A 21,646-nucleotide genomic window follows, 5' to 3' on the forward strand; every position below is an offset into this window, starting at 1 on the left:
CAACTGTTTCTACGTTTCCTTCTGCAGATCTCACTGTTCTTGAATGAATTAAAAAAAAAAAAAAATGCTATCTAGGGTAGCACCTCATCCATCTATAGCACAACTGAGAATGGGGAAATAGCCAAGAAGGCATCTAATGGGACAAAGTAGCTGTCACTCAGACTCCACACTCACATTCATGACTTGAGCCAGAAGTGATCACCTCAGGTTGTCACAAGTACCTGATAACTGTGGGTGTCCAAAAATTCTAATAATATACTTGTCAAGCTCATGCAGTTTAGAAATAGCAAACTGGAAGGGAGGGGAGGATGGGGGCGGGGCAGAGCCACTTTGGCAGGCACTGTGATAACAATGAAAAGTGGTAAGGCACAGTCTATTAATGAGAAACAAGACAGAAAACGAGTTCTTAAAAGTATGCATAAGTTATCAAAACACCTAGCTGGACCTCTCTAGGGTACAAGCAAACCTCCTCTGACCCTCCCGAGGCCTGCTCTGTATTGTGGCAGGGGACGATAATTAACTAATGCAATGGTGGCCTGAGTCACCCAGAAAAGCTCACACCAGCAACTACTTAAGGAAGTGGACAAAGCACATATTTTCGGAAGACTTCTATCAGGACGAATTATAATAATAAACACTGGCATGAATTTTTGATTATCCAGAAAAGCAGACCACACAGAATGGCCTGTTCCCCAAGGGTTCTGAAGAGAAGGTTGTTACTGAGACCCTTCGTTTTTTAAGTGAAAATGGCCCTTTGGACAGTCCCCACTTTTGTTGGGCCTGTGTGATGTGCAGAGGGGCTCCCTAACTCTCAAGGACATAGACCTCTCCCCACGCAGAGGGCTGAGCCCTTCAGGCCAATGCCCAGATCCAGAAAGGAATGTCAGTCCCATGTCTCCTGCTCTAACTATCTGATAAATGGGCAATCCAGGGCCTTCAAGGCCTCCCGAATTGGTTTCCATGTGGCTCCACAATGGCTTATCTCCCAATAAACAGCTAAGCTGTTACCCAAGTCTACCTTCTCTTCCCTGAACATGTCCATCCTCCTTCACAGCACCTGTTCAGCCTGCCTCATATCTTCTGCCACTTCCCTCCCCATCAAAATCCCACTCTGCCTGCTGAATCCTCCTCCCCTCGCAGGCCCCTTTCCAGATTGAGTGGATGGCGCTGCCTGTACACCGCTTCGCTGGCTCTGTAAGCTACGTGCAGACAGACACTCGGCCTATTTGGTTCCCTACAGGAACAGCAGTGTCTCGGCACCTGGTGGACCTTCAATAAACTTTTGCTGGATTTGAAAACCCATGTCAGCCGGACATGGTGGCTCATGTGTTATATAATCCCAGCACTTTGGGAGGGCGAGGTGGGAGGACTGCTTGAGTCCAGGAGTTCAAGACTAGCCTTGGCAACATAGTGTGACACTGTCTCTATAAAATAAAAAAAAAATTTTTTTTTTTTTTTTTTTTTGAGACAGAGTCTCGCTCTGTCACCCAGGCTGGAGTGCAGTGGTGCGATCTCGGCTCACTGCAAGCTCCACCTCCCAGGTTCACGCCATTCTCCTGCCTTAGTCTCGCGAGTAGCTGGGACTACAGGTGCCCACCACCACACCCAGCTAATTTTTTGTATTTTTAGTAGAGACGGGGTTTCACCGTATTAGCTAGGATGGTCTCGATTTCCTGACCTCGTGATCCGCCTGCGTTGGCCTCCCAAAGTGCTGGGATTACAGGCATGAGTCACCATGCCCAGCCCAAAAAAAGTTTTTTAATTGCCAGGCGTGGTGGCACGTGCCTGTAGTCCCAGCAACTTGGGAGGCTGAGGTGGGAGGACCGCTTGAGCCTAGGAAGTCAAGGTTGCAGTGAGCCATGATTTCATCACTGCACTCCTGACTGGGAAACAGAGTGAAGATCCTGTCTCAAAAAAAAGAAAGAGAGAGAGAGAAAAAGAGAAAGGAGTGAAGAGAAGGAAGGAAGGAAGGAAGGAAGGAAGGAAGGAAGGAAGGAAGGAAGGAAGGAAGGAAGGAAGGAAAGAAAGAAAGAAAGAAGGAAAAAGAAAAGAGAAGAAAAGAAAAGAGAGAGAAGGGAGGGAGGGAAGAAGGAAGGAAAAGAGACAGAAGACAGAGGAAAGAAAGGAAGGAAGGAAGGAAAGAAAGAAAAAAGGAAGAGAAAGAGAAGGAGGGAGGGAAGGAAGGAGACAGTGAAAGAAAGAGAAAGAGGGAAAATAAAGAAAGAGAGAAAGAAAGAAAGAGAGAGTGAGAGAGAGAAAGAGAAAAAGAAAGAGAAAAAAGAAAAAAGAGAAAAGTAAAGAAAAGAAAGGAAAAGAAAAGAAAAGAGAAAAGAAAGAGACAGAAGGGAGGGAAGGAGGGAGGGAGGGAGGAAAGAAGGAAGGAAAGAAAGGAAGGAAGGAAGGAAGGAAGGAAGGAAGGAAGGAAGGAAGGAAGGAAGGAAGGAAGGAAGGAGAGAGATTAAAAAAAAACCCATATCCATACCACAGTGGATCAGGGGCCCTGCTTTCTCTAGCACACAGGGGCATGCATGCCTGCGGGCACTTCACACACATGCCTCACCCTTCCCATGACTTTGGGGAAACTTCTGTACAATGTGAGCTCCCGGAATTGGGAAAGGAAGAAAGGTCCCGCCGAGAAGGAATTCCCCTTGCCCAATAAGGATTTATGCTATTATTTTTCCTTCCACAAACCCTCAATAAACAGAAGAGCTAAATTTGTCTCTGTCCTGACATTCCTAAGAATGGGTGGAACTAGGTGGAAGGGAAGGGGCCCTGCCAGCACTTGCCTCTGTGCCTCGTCTAGCTGACTTTTTCCTTACTGCTTGATGCAGCATAGCAGAGAGGGAGGCACAGAAATATCCAGAATCACTTGCCCCTCTCTGCCCCACTTCAAGCAGGAGTCTTGCCTGTGCTCAAAGACTGCCAAGGAAAGGAATGGACTCATCCATGCCAGCCCTTAATCACCATGGCTGGCCAGGTGCAGTAGCTCATGCCTGTGATCCCAACACTTTGGGAGGCCGAGGCAGAAGGATCACTTGAGCTCTGGACTTTTAGGCCAGCCTTGGCAAAAACATCAAGACTCTGTCTCTACAAAAAGTTTTAAAATTAGCCAGGCATGGTGGTGTATACCTGTAGTCCTAGCTACTCGGGAGGCTGAGGCAAGAGGATGGCTTGAGCCCAGGAGTTCAGGGTTACAGTGAGCTGTGATCACACCACTGCGCTCCAGCCTGGGTGACAGAGAGAGACTCTGTCTCAAAATTTAAAAAGTTCATGTCTGGAAGTTCTTCCTGGTGTCTGGTTTAAATGTCTTCTTCTGTTCTGCAGGGAGGATCTTCTTTGCCCTTCTCAACTATTTCTTCCTCTGATCTAAAGTCAAATGGACTTTTTCAAGCCAGAGGGCAGGAGGTTGAGGAAGGGGACTGAGGAAAAGGGGGCTTTTGTAACTATCCCTGGCTCAAACCCTGGCAGGCCAGATGAGGAACTAAGAGGGTGAAAACAGACAGAGAAGGGGACTGTGTGGGTATAGACACAGCACAGAGGCTGCTACTAGGAGAGTAGAGAAGAGAGGACCAAGAGAACAGCAAGAAGGGAAATTTAAGGGTTAACCCTCCTGTCGAAAAGTCTATCTGACTGCCAGGCACTGACAAAGTTGCTCACGGGTGTCTTGGGGTTCAGGCACCTCTTTGTCTCGGGAACTCTACTGCCTCAGCCCTGCAGCACCAAAGCAACCATCTGCTGCCCTCCTGTACACAGCACTGGCAACCTGTGCCCACTGCCATAGCAACCAACTCTCCCAGTACCTGGAGGTCGGGTCTCACCAGCAATGAGTGCCCCACATAATTTCTAACAAAGTCCCTTCCCCTCCAAAACCAAGTGCTCCCCCACCCCTCTACTGGGACCCGCACACTTTGGCTGCAGAGTGATGGAGGGACCCGAGGGTGTCCCAACTCGAACTGGTCACACATGGCCATCACATGGTCTAGGGTCTGCCCTGGGGTCTCCTGGACTGAGACAACACAAGATCCTGAACGGGGCTTGGTTCTCTGCAGTTTTGCAAGGACAGATCTGAATAATATCTGACCATTCATGATCACTGCACCCCAGCCCTTTGTCGCCTCCAAACCATGCAGCACGCAGGGCCACTACCACAGGGATAATCTTCAAATACCATTTTCATCCAATCACTCTTCAGCTCAAGTGCCTAAAATAGCAGCCCCAGCTTATCAGATCAAATCTAAATGTTTATAATATTTCCACCCCTACACACACTCCAACCTCTACCCTTAGGTCCTCATCATTCAAGTCACGTACATCTCCTTTCTGTCCCAATTTTCTTGTCCCTGCCATGTTTTCTTTGCCCATGCCATTAACCCCCTCCTGTGATGTCCTTGTCTTCTGGGTCATATCCACCTCCTTTAGCAAGCCATGCTGCAGTCTGTCACTATAACTATTTGTACCTACCACAGTGTTAGGTGCAAATTAGTAAAACTGTAAAGGATCATCTTTCTGCTTGTGGGTTCCAAATTTCACTGCAAGTTCATCAATGGGAGAGCTTTCTCCTTCATTAAGCCTCAAGATTCCCCTGTTGGACTGGGAGCTCCCACAGGGCCGGCCATCCAGCTATCCCCTTAGAATTTCCCAGGGGCAGGACTGGGGGAGCTCTCTCCATATCTTCCCCACGCTTCAGCCCTGCACTGGCTTCTCTAAGAGTTCCAAGGCAAGCTGGAGGGCCAAAGTCTACAGCGGTGCTGCCCAGTGGAACTCTCTGTAATGCTGGAATGTTCCATAGATACCAGATTGCAAAGACTTGATGTGAACAAAAGACATAAAGTCACCCACAGGTATTTTTTATATTAGTTACCTGTTAAAATGATAATATTTGGATATGCTGGGTTAAATAAAGTGTATGCCTAAAACTCAGTTTACCTGTTTCTTTTCACTTTTTAAAAAATACAGCTATAGAAAAACATTAAATTACACATACAGTTCACATTTTGTTTCTATTGGACCATGGTCGTCTATTTTTTGTTAAAATGGTCTCTACTCCCCGAAGGGTGTAATGAGTGTCACATCTGAATTGTCCCTAGGTCTTACTTTTTTTCCCTCTCCATATTGCTTTGCTTTCTAAAGTTTATTACTTTTTTTTTTACTGTGGTAAAAAACACATAACATAAAATCTACCCTCTTAACACATTTTGAAGTGAATAGTACAGTATTGCTAACTATATATATATTATTATTATTGTACAGCATCACTTTTTTTTTTTTTGAGACAGAGTCTTGCTGTCGCCCAGGCTAGAGTGCAGTGGCACAATCTTGGCTCACTGCAAGCTCCGCCTCCCGGGTTCACAACATTCTCCTGCCTCAGCCTCCCGAGTAGCTGGGACTACAGGTACCTGCCACCACGCCCGGCTAATTTTTTGGATTTTTAGTAGAGATGGGGTTTCACCGTGTTAGCCAGGATGATCTTGATCTCCTGACTTCGTGATCTGCCTGCCTCGGCCTCCCAAAGTGCTGGGATTATAGGCTTGAGTCACCACACCCGGCCACAGCATCACTTTTCTCAGTTTAGTTTTCTTTAACCTTGATGTCTGCTTCTTTGATAGATACCTCCAATTCTCTCCGGAACAAACTGGTATTACAAGTTAGTTAATTGACTTAGACCTTTAGTACCCTAATGCTGAACCTTTCATCCCAGGAATGCTTCAGGAATAACCATAATCATAACAGCACACTTCATTTGTACTGCTTACTGTATGGGTGTGTTTTTTGCATGAGTCAGTCCATATAACGACCCTGTGGAACATACAAGTCGGGCATTAATATCCCCAAGTTAACAGGTAAGGAAACAGAAGGCTAGGGGTTAAGGGCTGTGTACAAAGGCAGTTGCACAACTAAAGCCCTACCCCAGACCCCTGGCCACTTTCCATTCCACATATGCAGTAAGCGCAAGGAACACGGGTTCAGATGCGGCGGTTACATGTTCTCTTGACCCATCAAGAATTGTCTCTGCAATAGGAGGGACTGGGACACCGCTGATAAAAAGGGAAGTGTTACTAAGATAGGAGTAGGTAGTGAGGAGAGTAAAGAGGTCTAAAACAGAACCTGTGGGTCTGGGGTCCAGAATCACCTCTGCTCCCAAGTAACTGCATGCCCTGGGATCACTGCTTTTACATCCGGGGCTTTGTTTGGTTTCCTCATCTGTGATAGAAGCAGCCGGATGCTTCAAGACGCAGCTAGACCAGCACCACTTGCCCTTCTAGTGGGAATGCAAACCAGCTCAATCCTTTTGTACAGCAATTTGGCAATATGTGTCAAGAGCCTCAGAAACTCTTTGACCCAGTAATTCCGCTTCTGAGAATCCTAAGAAATAATCCTTAAAAAGGAAAAAGCCTTATGTGCAAAGACCTTCATCTCAGCACTATTTATAACACTGACAAACTGGAAATGAGCTAAAGTCTAATAATAGGAGAATGGTTAAACTGTGATATGGTAAATCCATTTAATAAAATACTATGCAGTTATTTAAAATAATGCAGCATCTGTAGAAAACATGCATTTGGCCATATGAAAAGAGGAAGGATATTTAAAAGCTGATACGGGCCAGGCTCACACGTATAATCCCAGCACTTTGGGAGGCCAAGGCGGGCAGATCACGAGGTCAAGAGTTCGAGACCAGCCTGACCAACATGGTGAAACCCTGTCTCTACTAAAACTACAAAATTAGCCGGGTGTGGTGGCGCACACCTGTAATCCCAGCTACTCAGGAGGGTAAGGCAGAAGAATCGCTTGAAACGGGAGGCGGAAGTTGCAAAGAACCGAGATCACGCCACTGCACTCCAGCCTGGGCAACAAGAACAAGACTCCGTCTCAAAAAAACAAAACATAAATAAATAAAAATAAAAAATTAAAGAGCTGATACAGTATGAAAGCAGTTAAATTTTAAAAAGAAAAAGGAACACCGCACTCCTGTGGGGACACACATGTATATGTCCACAAAAAGCTGGAAATAATTCACTGTAACGCTAATAGTGGCTAGTTAGAGTGATGGGACTAGAGGTGTTTGTTTTTTCTTCTTCTCTCAGTTTCCAAATATGCATAAATAATTTTGAAAAACTTACGTAGCAAGGGTCCTGGGTTTGAAGTTCCCCAAGAGCATGCATGCTTCTAACATGTCTGGGTGGGTCAGACAGGTGGTAAATGAGGTTGCATGCTAAGCCCAGGCTCAGCGTTGGGGGCTCAGGGAAATGCCAAGCACCAGAGGGCTGCGGAACCAGGGACCAGCAGAGCCCCATCCAGATGCGGAATGGCCATTCCCACTACCCCATCCCTCTACTTTAAAAAATGAGAGGGAAGGGCCATTTCTGTGGTTATTGGCACTCAGGATGAAAAACAAGCATCTGTCTGACCATCCTTGGAGCCCACATAGTGGCTATAGTCAGGTAGGGGAGCTGGGCAGGGAAGGGAGAGACATCACCCTCAATGGCTATTAACAGCTTTGCCCAGGGGCACTTATATAAGATTTTGTTGGAACAAGTGGTGGAAAGGTCAAGGCAGCTTTTCTTGGGGGGTAGGGAAGAGAAGCTGGGATCCCTCCTGGGTCCTAATCTCCCTCCCTGGTCAGCATTCTTCATGACAGGAACTTTTCCCCAAACTTCCCAGTCCCTTTCAGCTGTTCTCTGAGACCTCTACTCAGAGGTAGTGAGGAGAGGTAGTGTGGCAGGTAACCGTTACCGAACCCACCTAAAAACCTGGCCTGTCCCAGAAAGGGTCTTAGAAATATACTGAGAGACTCAGATGTCCCCCTAGATGACTCCATGGTGCCTGTCCCCGCAGAATCCACAGGCAAAGACCGGGTGCCCAGGTCACACCTCAGATACGACCTAGACAAGCTGGAGCAGATCCAGAGGGAACAGTCACATGGACAAGGGCTATGAAGAGAAGCTTATCCACCAGTTCCTCCAAGACCAGTGCTGGGCACCCCTGAGAGCTTAAAGGTGGTGTGATTAGGACACAAAAAAGAAATGTGTTCTGAGCTGGATGGGGACCCATGGCCCTCGTCTCTCTATGAGCTGAGATAGGCTGAGAACACAAGAGGCTTAGGGAGGGTTCCAACATGTTAAAGATAAGGCAGAACCACAATCAGTTATCAGGGCACGTGAGAGATGCCTAGACCACGAGCAGGACCTTTTAAGGTCTATGGCAAGGAGGATAACCCTCGACTCTCCAAACATACTGCCTGGAGCAGGCCCAGAGGTGGAATGCCGGGCTGCAGAGCATGGCTCCAACCCAGAGTTACTATTCTTGGGATCAAATCTGGCTGCCTGACAGCACTGGATTGATGGTGACTGGTGGCCATGTGTTGACAATGCTGGCAGGATGCTGGAAGCCACGGGGGCCCAGGAAGGCATGCATGGGCTTCTTTTGAATCTCTCCATCCAAGGAAGAGCAGCTCTTAGGACCAGGTTGGGAAAATGTTTAAAGGAGCCCTAGTTGTGTCTACAATTTCTTCTTTTTCACAGGGAAGATGTATTTATGTTATATTTATTATATAATTAGAGATTGGTGGTTTAAAAAGAAAACAAGGAAAGCAGTAAAGCATTCCTCAACACTGTGTGATGGCAAGGAAATCAAAAGATCTCTTCACCAGTGTCTCCCCATCTGTCCTCCACATCATGCAATGTCTTGAGCAGTACTGAGAGCACAGATTGGCCAGGCATGGTGGCTCACGCCTGTAATCCCAGCATTTTGGGAGGCTGTGGCAGGCAGATCCCTTGAGCTCAAGAGTTGGGGATGAGCCTGGGCAATATGGGGAAACCCCATCTCTACAAAAGATACAAAAATGAGCCAAGTGTGGTGGCACACGCCTGTGGTCTCAGCTACCTGGGAAGCCGACGTGGAATTCCTTGAGCCTGGGAAGATGAGACTGCAGCGAGCCATGACTGCACCAACCACTACATGCCAGCCCAGGCTACAGAGCGAGACCCTGTCTCAAAATAAATAAATAAATAAATAAATAAATAAATAAATAAATAAGAGTACAGATTACATATTTAGAGCCAGAAAGCCCTAGGTTAATTCAAGCTGTGGCTCCACCACCTATGCCCTGTGTTGCCTGGACCTGCTTTCCTGACCAGTAAGAGAGGATGGCAGTAACACCGATGTGAGAGGATGGCTACGAGGAAAAACTCAGGCAGCACTGTTGAGCGAGCAAGTGAGGTGTGCAATCAGTTCCCTGGTCCATCCCTCTAGGAATGCCGCTCTCTCCTCCCAACCTACCCCATACCACTGCTGTGAGAATCAATCAGTCACATCACTCAAAAACTCCTGGAGGGTCCCTGCTGTCCATGAAATTAGGAATGAACTCCGGAGCTGGGCTTTCCCAGCCCGCCGGGAGCTGCTCCTCAGACAGCTGCCCTGCATGGACCCCGGTGTCCCTCCTTCCTGTATGTCTTTGTCACACTCTTCTATCCCTTTTTCTCTCAATCTGATCCCTGTCTGGAATCCATATCCATCCTCTGGACCGTCTCTGCTCTCTCCAGCCAGAAGGGAATTCTCTCTCTCTCTGTAGCCTTCCTTACATGCTATTCTGACGACAGCCAGCTACACACAGGTGTTCATCTTCCTGACTGTAGCCAACATTTTGATTTACAAAATGTTAGTTTATAAGAAAGGAGTAAGATCCAGTTCTCTTCCCTTGAAGAACCTGAAATCCAGTGAGGAAGATCAAGATATGCCCACCCAGGAAACATTTAACAAAGCAGAACAGCCAACTACAAAATACCAGCCAAGGCCGCAGAGTCAGCACTGTGTCTGAGTCACGATGTCATATTACCTCGAGGCTCTGGAAGGGGACTTTCAAATGCAGACCAAAAGGCTGGTTGACAAGCACTGACCAAGCACCCCAAGTGCTGAGAACATAAGACTCAAATAAGAGACAGTTCCCTCTTCACTGAGCTTTCCAACAAACACCATCCTTGCCAGACTCAGTGTGAACAAGGTAACCCCTCAAGCCACTGGTCAGTTCAGAATACTAAGCAGAAGCCCTCCTGGCAGCATCTTCAGCCCTTACCTTCTCACTGCTTCATCCAGACCTCCCACTCAACCATGGTCAGGGGCCAGGAGGTGGGCAGTCGGCCCATGTCCCCTGCCTGTGTCTGGGGCCCAGCTTCTGCCTTGCCCCATCTCTCCAGCTGTGTTCTGGAGAGAAGAATGCGCACTATGCCCAGAACAAACACTAGCACAGGCCTCCTGAGTGGCAAGGCCGCTGGGGAAAGAAGTGAGAGCCTCCATCTCAGACAAGAGCTCCCAGCTGCAGGGGCTCTGAGTGTGTTGTGGGTCCACTCTGAGTTCAGCACTCGAGAATTTTTGGATTAGGTGGAGCCTGATGGGAAAAATCACAGGATCAGGGCTCACTACCTTGGCCAGCAGGGAAGACAGACTGGAGGAGTCAGGCCAAATGTGGACACATCTGGGCAGCAGACCCCTCTGCTGAAACACACATTTCTGTTTTATTCTATCTTTTCAGACCCCATCTTCAACTGGCTCTGAAAAAGAGACCCTGCCAGCGTGGTCTGATCAGTGCGTTTATCTTGGGGTCTCAGCACCTAACTCTGGGCCTCGGTTATCCGACAAACCTGCCCCCTTGTGTCACCAGTGCTGCCGGAATGGTAAGAAGATGCCAGAAGGGCAGGGCAGAGGAACGAGCCTGCGAGAGCTGCTGGAAGTGCCACCTGTCACCACGCTGCTGCAATGCCTGCCGGAGCGGCCCTGAAAACAGAGCGGCTCAGCAAAGGCCAGTGAGGTCAAACAGCACAAGCTCCCCAGGCCTGTCCTCCCTCATGCTGTGGCTTTGGTTTTCATGCCAAGGGACTCCGGCCCTCCGCCAGGCTGCAGCAGCCTTGCTCTGCGCACTCCCTTGGCTGCATGGCCAGGCTCTGAGCACCAGTCTAGTGCACAGGATGGAGAAGTAGAGACAAGGCGTCTCAGGCTACAGAGTTTCCATGTCAGAGTTCTTCCCTTGATTTGAATGCAAATGCTTCCAGACCCAGAGCACTGGGACAGAGAGGACTGAACACCAACTTGGTTCTCTCCTTTAGGACCTGAAGGATCTGTGAGGAGGGAGCAGGACAGGAGGAGAGAGGTGCCTCCTGCCAGGCCTGAGCAGGGCCATACCAAATGCAAGGCCCATGGCCTTCCCCACTAGACCATCATGCCTTTTTATTTTATTTTATTTTATTTTTTTATTTTGAGTCAGAGTCTCGCTTTGTTGTCCAGACTAGGTGCGGTGGCACCATCTTGGCTCACTGCAACCTTCACCTCTCGGGTTCAAGCAATTCTCACATCTCAGCCTCCCAAGTAGCTGGGACTACAGGCACCTGCCACCAGGCCCGGCTAGTTTTTGTTATCTTTAGTAGAGATGGGGTTTCACCATGTTGGCCAGGCTGGTCTAAAACTACTGGCCTCAAGTGAAACGCCTGCCTTGGCCTGGCATGGCATGTGCCCTCCTCTTAGAAGCCATGAGTAACAAACTATCTTTTCCACGGTGGTTGTCTCCTGATCTGTTGGCCACACCATACCTGAACAATAATAAAACCTGTGGTTTAAAATACCCACATGCAGGGCTCCCCAGGCAGTCACAGAGATTATTGTCTGGTGCCACTGATCAGCAAATTGGCATTTTCATTTCGGTTGGAGAGAGTGAAGAGAAGAGGAAAGGGATTTTTCTCTTTCCTCCTGAGATTGGGCTCTAGGGACTCAAGGTAATTCCCTTTCCATTTCTCCCACGGTCACTCAAAATGGCACAAATAATGGCTTAATGAGCACTGGCTCTGTTGTAACGATGGGCGGGACAAGGATGCTTGGCCGATTGGGGTTGAGCAAGTCTGTGCTCCCATGACTCCACCCAGTTGGACTCCTAATAAGGCCCTCTCAACAGTTCCTGGGTCCTCTCCACTTGAGCTGACTCTCCTCCAGAACACGCCACTGCCATCCTTGGCCAGCCTGCCACTAGCACACCCACCAAGCCGCCGCCACTGCTCCTGCTCCTATGGGAACCCAGGACCTTTTCCATCTGGGCACTAGGCCATTCCTTGGTTTTGGACCAAATGCCTCGCCTTGAAGCCATCCACACCCAGACCTGCAGACATCTTTGGAGTTCAGCGATCACATTTCCCTGAACTGGCTGCTCCTCTGTTCTAGGAATGTGACAGCCCCTCAGCTGCCCCTCCTGGCCAAGCTTTATCCTCCTACTCTGACCTCTGGATCCCTCAAGGCCACATACCCAGCCCCAGCTCTAACCATCAACTCTCCCTTCTCCAGACACCCTACTGCTCTCAGCCTCCCCACAGACCATGCCATCGCCATCAGTGCACACTCCTCTCCTGAGATGCCCTCTCTTCTTAAACATGCATCACACATCAGCAACCAACAGTAGCACTTAGATTTCTCTGGTCCCCCCAAAAAATGGGATCAGATAAACAAAATGTGCTCTAGCTATAAAATGGAATATTATTCATCCATAAAACATGAATAAAGCACTGATTCACACTACAATGTGGATGAACCTGAAAAATATTTTGCAAATGCCAGGTATAGTGGCGCATCCCTATAATCTCAGCACTTTGGGAGGCCAAAGCAGGAGGTATCACTTGAGCTCAGGAGGTTGGGACCAGCCTGGGCAACATAGTGAGACCCTATCTCTACTCAAAATCAAACAAAAAATCAGCTGGGCATAGTGGTACGCACCTGCAGTCTCAGCTCCTAGGGAGTCTGAGGTTGGAAGATTGCTTAAGCCAGGGAGATAAAGGCTGCTGTGAGCTATTATATGATTATGCCACTGCACTCCAGCCTGGGCAACAGAGTGGGACCCTGTCTCAAAAAAGAAAAAAAAGTTGCAAAGTGAAAGAAGTCAGACACAAAACGATACATACTGTATGATTCCACTTACAGGACATATCCAGAATAGGTAAATCTATACAGACATAAAGCAGACTAGTAGTTGCCAGGGACTGAGGGGAGGAGGAAATTGGGAGTGACTACTAATGGGTATTGGGTTTTCTTTGGGGCTGACAAAAATGTTTGGGATAGACAGAGGTGGAAAACTGAATTTCAATTTTTTAAAGTGTGGTTTTAGAAAACGCATCAATTACGTACAGTGGCCACATAAAAAGAAATATCAGAGGTGGTCTCAGAGAATACAAAAATCTCTGGACCTACAGTGAAAAATCTAGACACCAGTTCCATGTTTGATGCCTGGGACACATTAAGTAAATCATGGAACATCACTTCCAAGGGATGCTGTACTGCGTGAACGTGGTCGTAACACGTATTTTCAGCGCCATTATGAGAATTGAGTGAGATAATGTAGGAATGGCACACAAATGACATTCATTTGTATACTCAGCAAGAAAATCAGTATACAAATGTTACGTTTAAAAAAAAAAAAAAGACATTAGATTGGCTAGGCATGGTGGCTCACGCCTGTAATCCAAGCACTCTGGGAGGCCGAGGTGGGCGGATTACGAGGTCAGGAGTTTGAGACCAGCCAGCCTAATATGGTGGAACTCCATCTCTACTAAAAATACAAAAATTAGCCGGGCGTAGTGGCACGCACCTGTAGTCCCAGCTACTCGGGAGGCTGAGGCAGAAGAATCGCTTGAACCCGGGAGGCGCAGGTTGCAGTGAGCCAAGATGGTGCCATTGCACTCCAGCCTGGGCAACAGAGCAAGACTCCATCTCAAAAAAAAAAAAAAAAAAAAAAGCAAACACAAAGTTCTAGCTATACTCGGCCGGGCGTGGTGGCTCACTCCTGTAATCCCAGCACTTTGGGAGGCCAAGTGGGTGGATCACCTGAGGGTAGGAATTCAAAATCAGCCTGGTCAACATGGCAAAACCCCGTCTCTATTAAAAATGCAAAAATTAGCCACGCAAGGTGGCAGGCAGCTGTAATCCAGCTACTAGGGAGGCTGAGACAGGAGAATCGTTTGAACCCAGGAGGCAGGGGTTGCAGTGGGCCGAGGTCCTGCCACTGCACTCCAGCCTGGGCGACAGAGTGAGACTCTGACTCAAAAAAATAAAATAAAATAAAAATAGTTATACAAACCACATTTACTTATATAAAAGTGAATCTCTGTAGATAAAGTATAGAAAAGATTTAGAGAGTGAGTTAGTGTTTTAAGCTTATGAAATATTTTCTATAAAATTATCTTATACAGGCAGCCAGGCTCTTGATCTGCCTCTGCCTATAACCAGCCTGTAAAAGAGGGGATTTAAAATCCCCTCCCCATCTGACCCTGGGTTTTTCGAAAGGTTTAACCCTTATAAGGGTCTGCTTTAACTACATCCACTCAATATCTATTTCCTCTATGTGCTAGGGGCTGTGCTAGGTGCCGGGGGCCCCCAGGGATTGGTAAGAGTGAGTCCCAGTACTCCAGGTGCGTACAATCGTGGGCCATGAAACCAGGTAGCATGTGGGGAAAAAAGGACAGATGGCCCAGCACATGCTAGTTCTCAGGGTGGCCACTGGAGAAGGTATCCTTGGAGTCAGGGTCTAAAGGTGGGATGCGGCTTTCACAGGTAGAAAGGCTGTGTTCCTGCTAACAGTGCTGTCCAAGCAGCACAGAAAGGCAAGGGAAGCACCACCAAAAATTGTTTGATTATCTAGAGCAGTGGTTCTCAAAGTGGGATACCCAGAGCAGCAGCAGCTGCAGCATCACCCAGGAAGCAGCCAGACATGCAAAATCCTGGGCTCTATCTCCGACCTTGTGATCAGAAACTCTGGGAGCCCAGCAAGCTCTCCAGGAGGTTAAGATGCCCACTCATGTTAAGATGCCTCTCTTGTACCTCACCTGCTTCCTTAACAGAGGCCGGGCAGAAGGTGGAAACTGCCCCAGAGACATTCCCTCACTCGCCGGCCCCTCCCATCCTCCAAGCCCCAGTTGGATGACCTGAGAAAGTTCTCTGTGGTTAGGAGAGCTAATCTATCACCTGGATATAAATTAACTTGTCCTTCTCTTGTCACCAGCCCACTGACCTGGGAAAGGCAAACACGCAGCTGGCAGGGAAGGAGCAGTAATAAATCTGTATTTTTCTACAGGTCCTCCCACACCCACTTCCCCAACTGAGACCTGTGTTCCCTGAGGCAGTGTGGCCCCATAGCCCTGAGGTCCCTCTGCTCTCCCACATGAGCAGGTGCTGGATCCGGTCAACCCAGTGGGAGGCCCCCATCTGCCCTCAGGGCCTCCACCAGAGCTAAGAGAATGAGGAAGGGAGGGAAGGATGGGGGCTGGAACACAGCTCATCACTCTTAAGGATGGTAGAGTGACTGGAAGCTTCCTTTGTAGAACTCCTCAGGAAACAGCCCACAAAGACTCCCTCCAGGGCAGCTCTGTCCTTCGTAGTAGAGTTCCCTCCCTCTCCTCTTCTTCCCCTGACCCTTATCCCCCCACTTCCTTCTCCTCCTCCTCAACACAGCAGCCTGGGGCCACCCTGCACCTCCCAGGCATAAGTAGGAATGGCAGAGCCATATCCCAAAGTGAACTGCCTGTTTGGGAAGGGCTAATGTCCTATTATTCCAATGCCCTTGGCCACATCCTGCACTCTGCCTGCCTTTGGAATGACCAGGTGAAAACCAATGTAACATCCACCTTAGAAAGTTGCAGTAAAGATGAAATCTAACAGGACACATAAAGGACATAAAATAAAGGCTCAACAATAACAGCTCTTAGATTAATCACCATCACATCCATTGTTTGTTTGTTTGTTTGTTTGTTTGTTTTTAAGGTAGAATCATGCTCACTCTGTCGCCCATTGCATGATTGCAGTGGTGCAATCATAGCTCACTGCAGCCTTTAACTCCTGAGCTCAAGCGATCCTCCCACCTCAGCCTCTTAAGTAGCTAGGACTATAGGCATGCACCACCTTGCCCAGCTAACTTTTTCATTTTTTTGTAGAGATGCAGTCTCACTATGTTGCCCAGGCTGGTCTCAATCTCCTGGTCTCAACTGATCCTTCTGCCTGGGCCTCCCAAAGTGCTGGGATTACAGACGTGAGCCACCTCACCCTATCCTTATTCAAACAACTTAAATAGCCATCACCTACTGGATACAGTCTAAATTCCTTAGCACTAGCCATTCCAGCACCCACTCATCTCCAAACCAGCAGCTACACCAAATCACTCAGGTTCGTCAAATAGGCCCTCTACTACCAAGCCTAACCTGTTCCCTCCATGAGCTTCCTGTTTCAGTTTGCCAGAAAGCTCTTCCTCCTTGCCCTGTGCCTCCACTAATCTCTTCCACTGCAGTTTCCCTGGGCCTCCTGGAATCAACAGTCAAGGGCGTACTAGTGCCTGCTTCAAGGAGAGCCTACCATCCACCACGGGGGTCCACTCACAGAGGGCTGAGCATGTATAAGAGCAAAACAAATGTCTGGCAAGTGGACTGGATTCCCTCCAGTTCAGAAGAGAAACCAGAGCTTCAAATAAGCAGGAAGCAGACCCCTGCCAGGCCTCACCCATCACTGACCAAGGAGTCGGATCACCAGGCTGGGGGCCTGTCCTCGACGCCTAGGTGAGGTGACACTCATAGTGCCCAGCCTGAGACAGAAACTCCTGAGACAACAGATGCTGACTCAGCCTGAGGGGACAAAGGACAAAGGCCTAAGCCTGGCCCAAGATCCCAGTGCGTACCTTTCTCTTTCCCCTGCCTGTTACCCCCAGCCAGCAACATGTTTTAAGTCCAAGCTCCCACAGCGTACCAGGCCCAGCACCCCCAGTTCACCCCCAGGACTCATTCCAGAGGCAAAGCAGGGTGGGGAAACAGTTGTTCCTGTCCTCACAGCCTGGTGACCAGGGTGGCCCTGGGACCAAAGCCTCTGGGCTCACAGCTTAACCTAATGGGACACCTGAGCTGACATGTCAATACAGGTGAGCAGGCCCATGTGGGGCTCTCCACTGTTGACAGCACAACAGAGTCCCAGGTGGATGCACTGCAGCCCTGTCACTCATCCCCACCCCCACACAGCCCAGTGTCCATCCCCGCAGCCTGTGGGCCCAGGTACCAAGCCCACCCACACGCAACTCCCTACCTTTGGAACATGACCTCTCCCCAGACAGGCATCAGAACTTCCCCACCCGAGGCTCTGCCAGCATCCAGGAGCTCAGGATGCTTGCCCTCTCCTTTCTAGAAGGTGCCAACAAGCCCCCACTCATAAAACCTTCCTCCACATAGGGGAGGATGGGAAGAGACAGCAGGAGGGAACGAAGCTAGACCTCGAGGCTTCCTGACCACATGGGGCACGCTGCAGCAGGAAAGAGGACACTTTGCCTCATAGGCCTCTCTGGCCATGGCCTGGGGGCCCTTATTTGAGGCTCTGGCCCAGCACCCCCAGTCCTACTGCAGATTCCTGCCACTAGGCTGCCCTTAGAGAAGGTATTCACCTCACCAGGAGACAGGGTGTGGGGGAGAAGTAAGAACAAACAGTAACAGAGAAAGGACCCAATAGGACGTCCCCGTGGGCTCTCCCCCAACTCTGAATAGGCGCCAGACAGCGCAACCACCGTGTCCTCCAAAAGCCCGGAAACCTTGTATGCTGGGGTTCCCAAAGGGGCCAGGGCCGCAGGGATGGTTTGGGGGTGAGATTTCAAGCGTATGGAGATAGCAGTTACAGCACTGACAGCCACCGTGTTGTGGTGGCAGAGAGAGCTCGGAGAGGCTAGGAGCAAAAACCTTGGAGGAAGATGTGCTGGGGAGCTGGGAGTTGGGCTTAATGGGGGTCTGGTGCAGAAGGAACCTGAGCCCCCACTGAGGGTCATCTGGTCATGTGGAAGGCTCTGGGATCCAACTCCCCCTATCCCTCATTTCCTATCTCTGTTCTTCAGCTTTACCACAAAAAGACATCTGCAGAACTAGAAACATCTGGATCCTTCCTCAGGCTAAAAACAAAACAAACAAACAAACAATGACAAAAAAAAAAAAAAAAGGCAGTCATGGTTATGTGCTTCGTTCAATGATTGCCCTAAATAGCCCTGTCCAGGAACGTGCCTGTCAGAACAGCTGGTGACCGCGTCCCTCTCCCAGCACAGACGCCCAGCACAGCCTGATAGGGCAGGCGGCACAGGCCAGCATGTGCTGTCTCCTGGTTAAATCCACATCTCTAAGAAGTCACGGAGCCCCTGGAGACGCCCTCACCGTCCTCAGTAGACACAGGCTTCATGACGCCGGCTCCTCCGGGACGGGACCAGCCTCACTCCCCTGTTCTGTTTTCCCATTTTCATCTTGGAAACTGCCAGTTCGTGGGAGAGGAATCGCAGCCCATCTCCCAGCAGATGGGCCAAGCCAAGGACCAGACTGTTTTCTTAAGCAGTGACCTTTCGGAAAGCAGGAGCTGAGCGTGCCTAAAACACGGAACACCGAACATTTCCCTAATCTAAAGCACGCAGGAGCACTTCCCGTCCCTGACCAGAGAGATGGCTGAGCCATGAGCTCAGGCCCCTGGATGGGCTGGGCCCGAGGAAGGGTGGTTGATTTCTGGGAGGCCTCTGATCTCAGCCTGAGCAGAGAGGGAGATGACCCCTCCCAGACAGAATTTCCACAGTGGAGTCATACAAAGCCAGGCTTGCAGAGGGTCTCCCCTCAGAAACCTGAAGCCTGTGTTGAGAGGCCAGGTCAGGGGTGGATTCTGTATCCAGAGCTGCATAGGATCCCAGCAAACAAATCCCAGAGCAGTGAGCCTCTCATCAGAGGGAGCAACCGATTAACAGCCTTTGGAAACAGGACAGCAGGCCCATCCAAGCCACTCTGCTTGGCCTGCTGTCAGTCTAACATAAATACCTCAGGTTGCAGCTTGAGGCCCTCTTGGTCTTCCTCAGTGAGGGCAGGGAACCATGTTGGGTGCGAGAGACATGAAACCCAGTGTCTGTCCTTGAAGGAGCAAATGGCAGCAGAGAGCAGGGGAGACAAAGGGGTGCTGCAGAACAGACAGACTGAGGCCCAGGAGCTGCACCCCAGCCCAGCTGCGAACTGTGTGATCCTGTGTGTTCAGCCTCACTCTCGGATGGGACGATGCAGAAAGAGTTTGGGGAGATGACTGTGAAGCTCCCTGCCAGCCCTGATTCAGATAAAACTCAGAAGGGAGGAGGGAAACAGGCGAAGAAGGTGGTCTGGACAGTATGTCTTGGGCTAAAGGCATATAAACTGCCCGGCATCTGCCTGGGATGGATCAATGAAGAATGACTTTGGGGGACACCAAACTTCAAAGACCTGCCATCACTCCTCAGTCCACCCCAGCCTTCCCTGCTCCCAAGTGGACAATCGCAGCACGGCCCTCCTGCCGGCCCCTCTACACTGATCTCACCTACTAGCTCGTCCCACACCCACGCCCCACCTGCACACTTACTGTGCAACTCTGTGGGACCCTTTATCCTCTCGAAGCCTTTTTTTCTAAACTGTAAAATGGGGATGATAATAGTTCCCACTTCCCTGACACTCCAACGAGCTAACATATGGCAAATGTTCCTCGGAAACCATATGGATGTTCTTTCAGCCAATGATTTCCTGTGTCCAGGACTAAACACCAGGGGATGAGGAGCTCCAACTCAGGGGAGAGAAAGCAGCATTTCTGAGGACCACTTCTCAGCTAGGGCTTGACCTGATGGCTTTTTTTTTTTTTTTTTTTTGAGACAAAGTCTGGCTCTGTTGCCCAGGCTGGAGTGCAGTGGCATGATCTTGGTTCACTGTAACCTCTGCCTACTGGGTTCAAGCAATTCTCCTGCCTCAGCCTCCCAAGTAGCTGGGATTACAGGCACGCACCACCATGCCCAGCTAATTTTTGTATTTTTAGTAGAGATGGGGTTTCACCACATTGCCCATGCTGGTCTCGAACACTTGACCTCAAGTGATCCGCTTGCCTCAGCCTGCCAAAGTGCTTGGGACTACAAAGCCACCATGCCTGGCCCTGATGGCTCATCTTTAAAGCAATGCTCCCTCGGGTCTACAGATGAGGAAACTGGGGCCCTGAGGGGCTAAGTAACCTGCCCAAGGTTGCACAGGTAGTCACAGCCAGAAGCAGGATTTGAACATAAGGCAGACTCCAAAGCTTCCACCACTGCGGCCCCTTGGGTCCCTAGAGAGAAGATCCTTGGGGTGAGCTAAAGCAGAGCCCGCGGCCACCCCTTATCACCAGGGAGAGGATCCATGGGTTCTCCCACAGCCCCCACTGGTCCTCGGGTCTGATAGGAACTGTTTATTCTAGACTCATATTTTCTGTAAACACAGCTTAGGTTGCCAAGGGAGGGAGAGAAATACATTTGTTAGAGAGGAATGGGATGGAATCATAAAACTTCCTTTGGCTCAGCTGGGGACCAGAGCACAGGGTGGAACCCTCCGCCATGCCTGGACAGAGGGTTATCCAGCCTCTCCCCCAGCTCCATGGTATACTAGTACCACCTCCACGCCAGAGCCAGAGCGGACCTGCTAAGTGTCAGTGTGCCTGTGGTCTCGGCCAGTCAGATCACTTCTCACCAGAGCCCTGGGGAGGGCTTCATGGCACAAAAGAAAATGACCCAGATTCTTTCTGAGCTTGTCCTCCCAGGGGTGATGGCAGCCCCTGGGAGAACTAATGAGCCACTCTTCAGCGTCTGCGGGACCGTTTAGAAAGTGATTACTTTTCCTGAAACGAGAAAGGAGGTGGCACATCCCACAGCGCCTCTGTGGCCTTGGGGAGGAGCTCCAACCAGAAAGAATGCAGTTTAATTACAAAGCCCGGGCCTCCAGGTCTAACCTGGTGCACCTTCTTACTACATTGTTTTCCTTTTTAGGTTCTCCTTCATTTAACCCGAACACCATGCCCTTTGGGGGTCATTCACAGTGAGGAAACTGAGCGTCTTTAGTGGACCCAGGGTCACAGAGAGGCAAAGATCAAATTCAGGTACAGACGGTTTTCAGAAATACATGCTAGGTGTATAGGGGTAAAGGGACATGATGGCTGGAATTTGCTTTAATATACTTCAGCAAGAAGAAAAAAAAGAAAAAAGAGTAAGTGAAATCAATGCGGCAAAATCGTGACAACTGCTGGTTGAATGGTAGGTATATGGTAATTCATTATTTTCTCTACTTTGAATGTTCCATACAAATCCAAGATAAAGGCCCCACCTAGGGTCAGGGGTTACAGCACAGGCCCCAGGTGAGGTGTCCAAGAACAGGGCAGGGCAAAGGAAAAGGAGAATCAGCAGAAAGGGACAGGTGGTGTGGGAGGCCTGGGTGGCCATGACACTGACCCTCCGAGGGGCCCATTCTCCTCTAGGACCTGTCTGAATGGACAGGTCACCTCTGCCGCAACAGCCCTCTTTCTGAGACTTCATTCCTCAGAACTTACTTCCAGATGCTTCCCCAAAAAGGGGCTAAAGGCAATAACCTCCTTCCCTGGGACATTTATAGCCAGAACATTTTGTCCCCTTGTCTTGGGGAAGACATCAGGCTGCTCAACAGTGGAACAGCCTGGACAACCTCCCAAAGGGCCTCCCTGTCCCTGATTTGATTAGAAGGGAGGCAGGAGGCTCTAAGGCACTGAGGGACCTGGAAGAAGTCTCTCATAGAAACTGGTAGAGACCTCAAGATTCTGAGCAAACTCCTACCCGATAGGGCTTTCA

At 49.5% G+C, this 21,646-nt stretch overlaps 1 protein-coding gene across 1 annotated transcript in view; it reads right to left on the minus strand.

Moving 5' to 3' along the window:
• ADCY5 (adenylate cyclase 5) overlaps window positions 1-21,433 on the minus strand; it is a 137,162-nt gene extending 115,729 nt beyond the window's left edge. The window contains exon 1 of the mRNA XM_023214821.2: window positions 21,275-21,433. Within this exon, the coding sequence (XP_023070589.1) occupies window positions 21,275-21,358 (84 nt within the window). The 5' untranslated portion in view covers window positions 21,359-21,433. The remainder of the gene's footprint in view (window positions 1-21,274) is intronic.
• Between the last annotated feature and the right edge of the window lie 213 nt (window positions 21,434-21,646).

The sequence above is a fragment of the Piliocolobus tephrosceles genome, chromosome 2 (genome assembly GCF_002776525.5).
Source record: "Piliocolobus tephrosceles isolate RC106 chromosome 2, ASM277652v3, whole genome shotgun sequence".
Classification (NCBI taxonomy): domain Eukaryota; kingdom Metazoa; phylum Chordata; class Mammalia; order Primates; family Cercopithecidae; genus Piliocolobus; species Piliocolobus tephrosceles.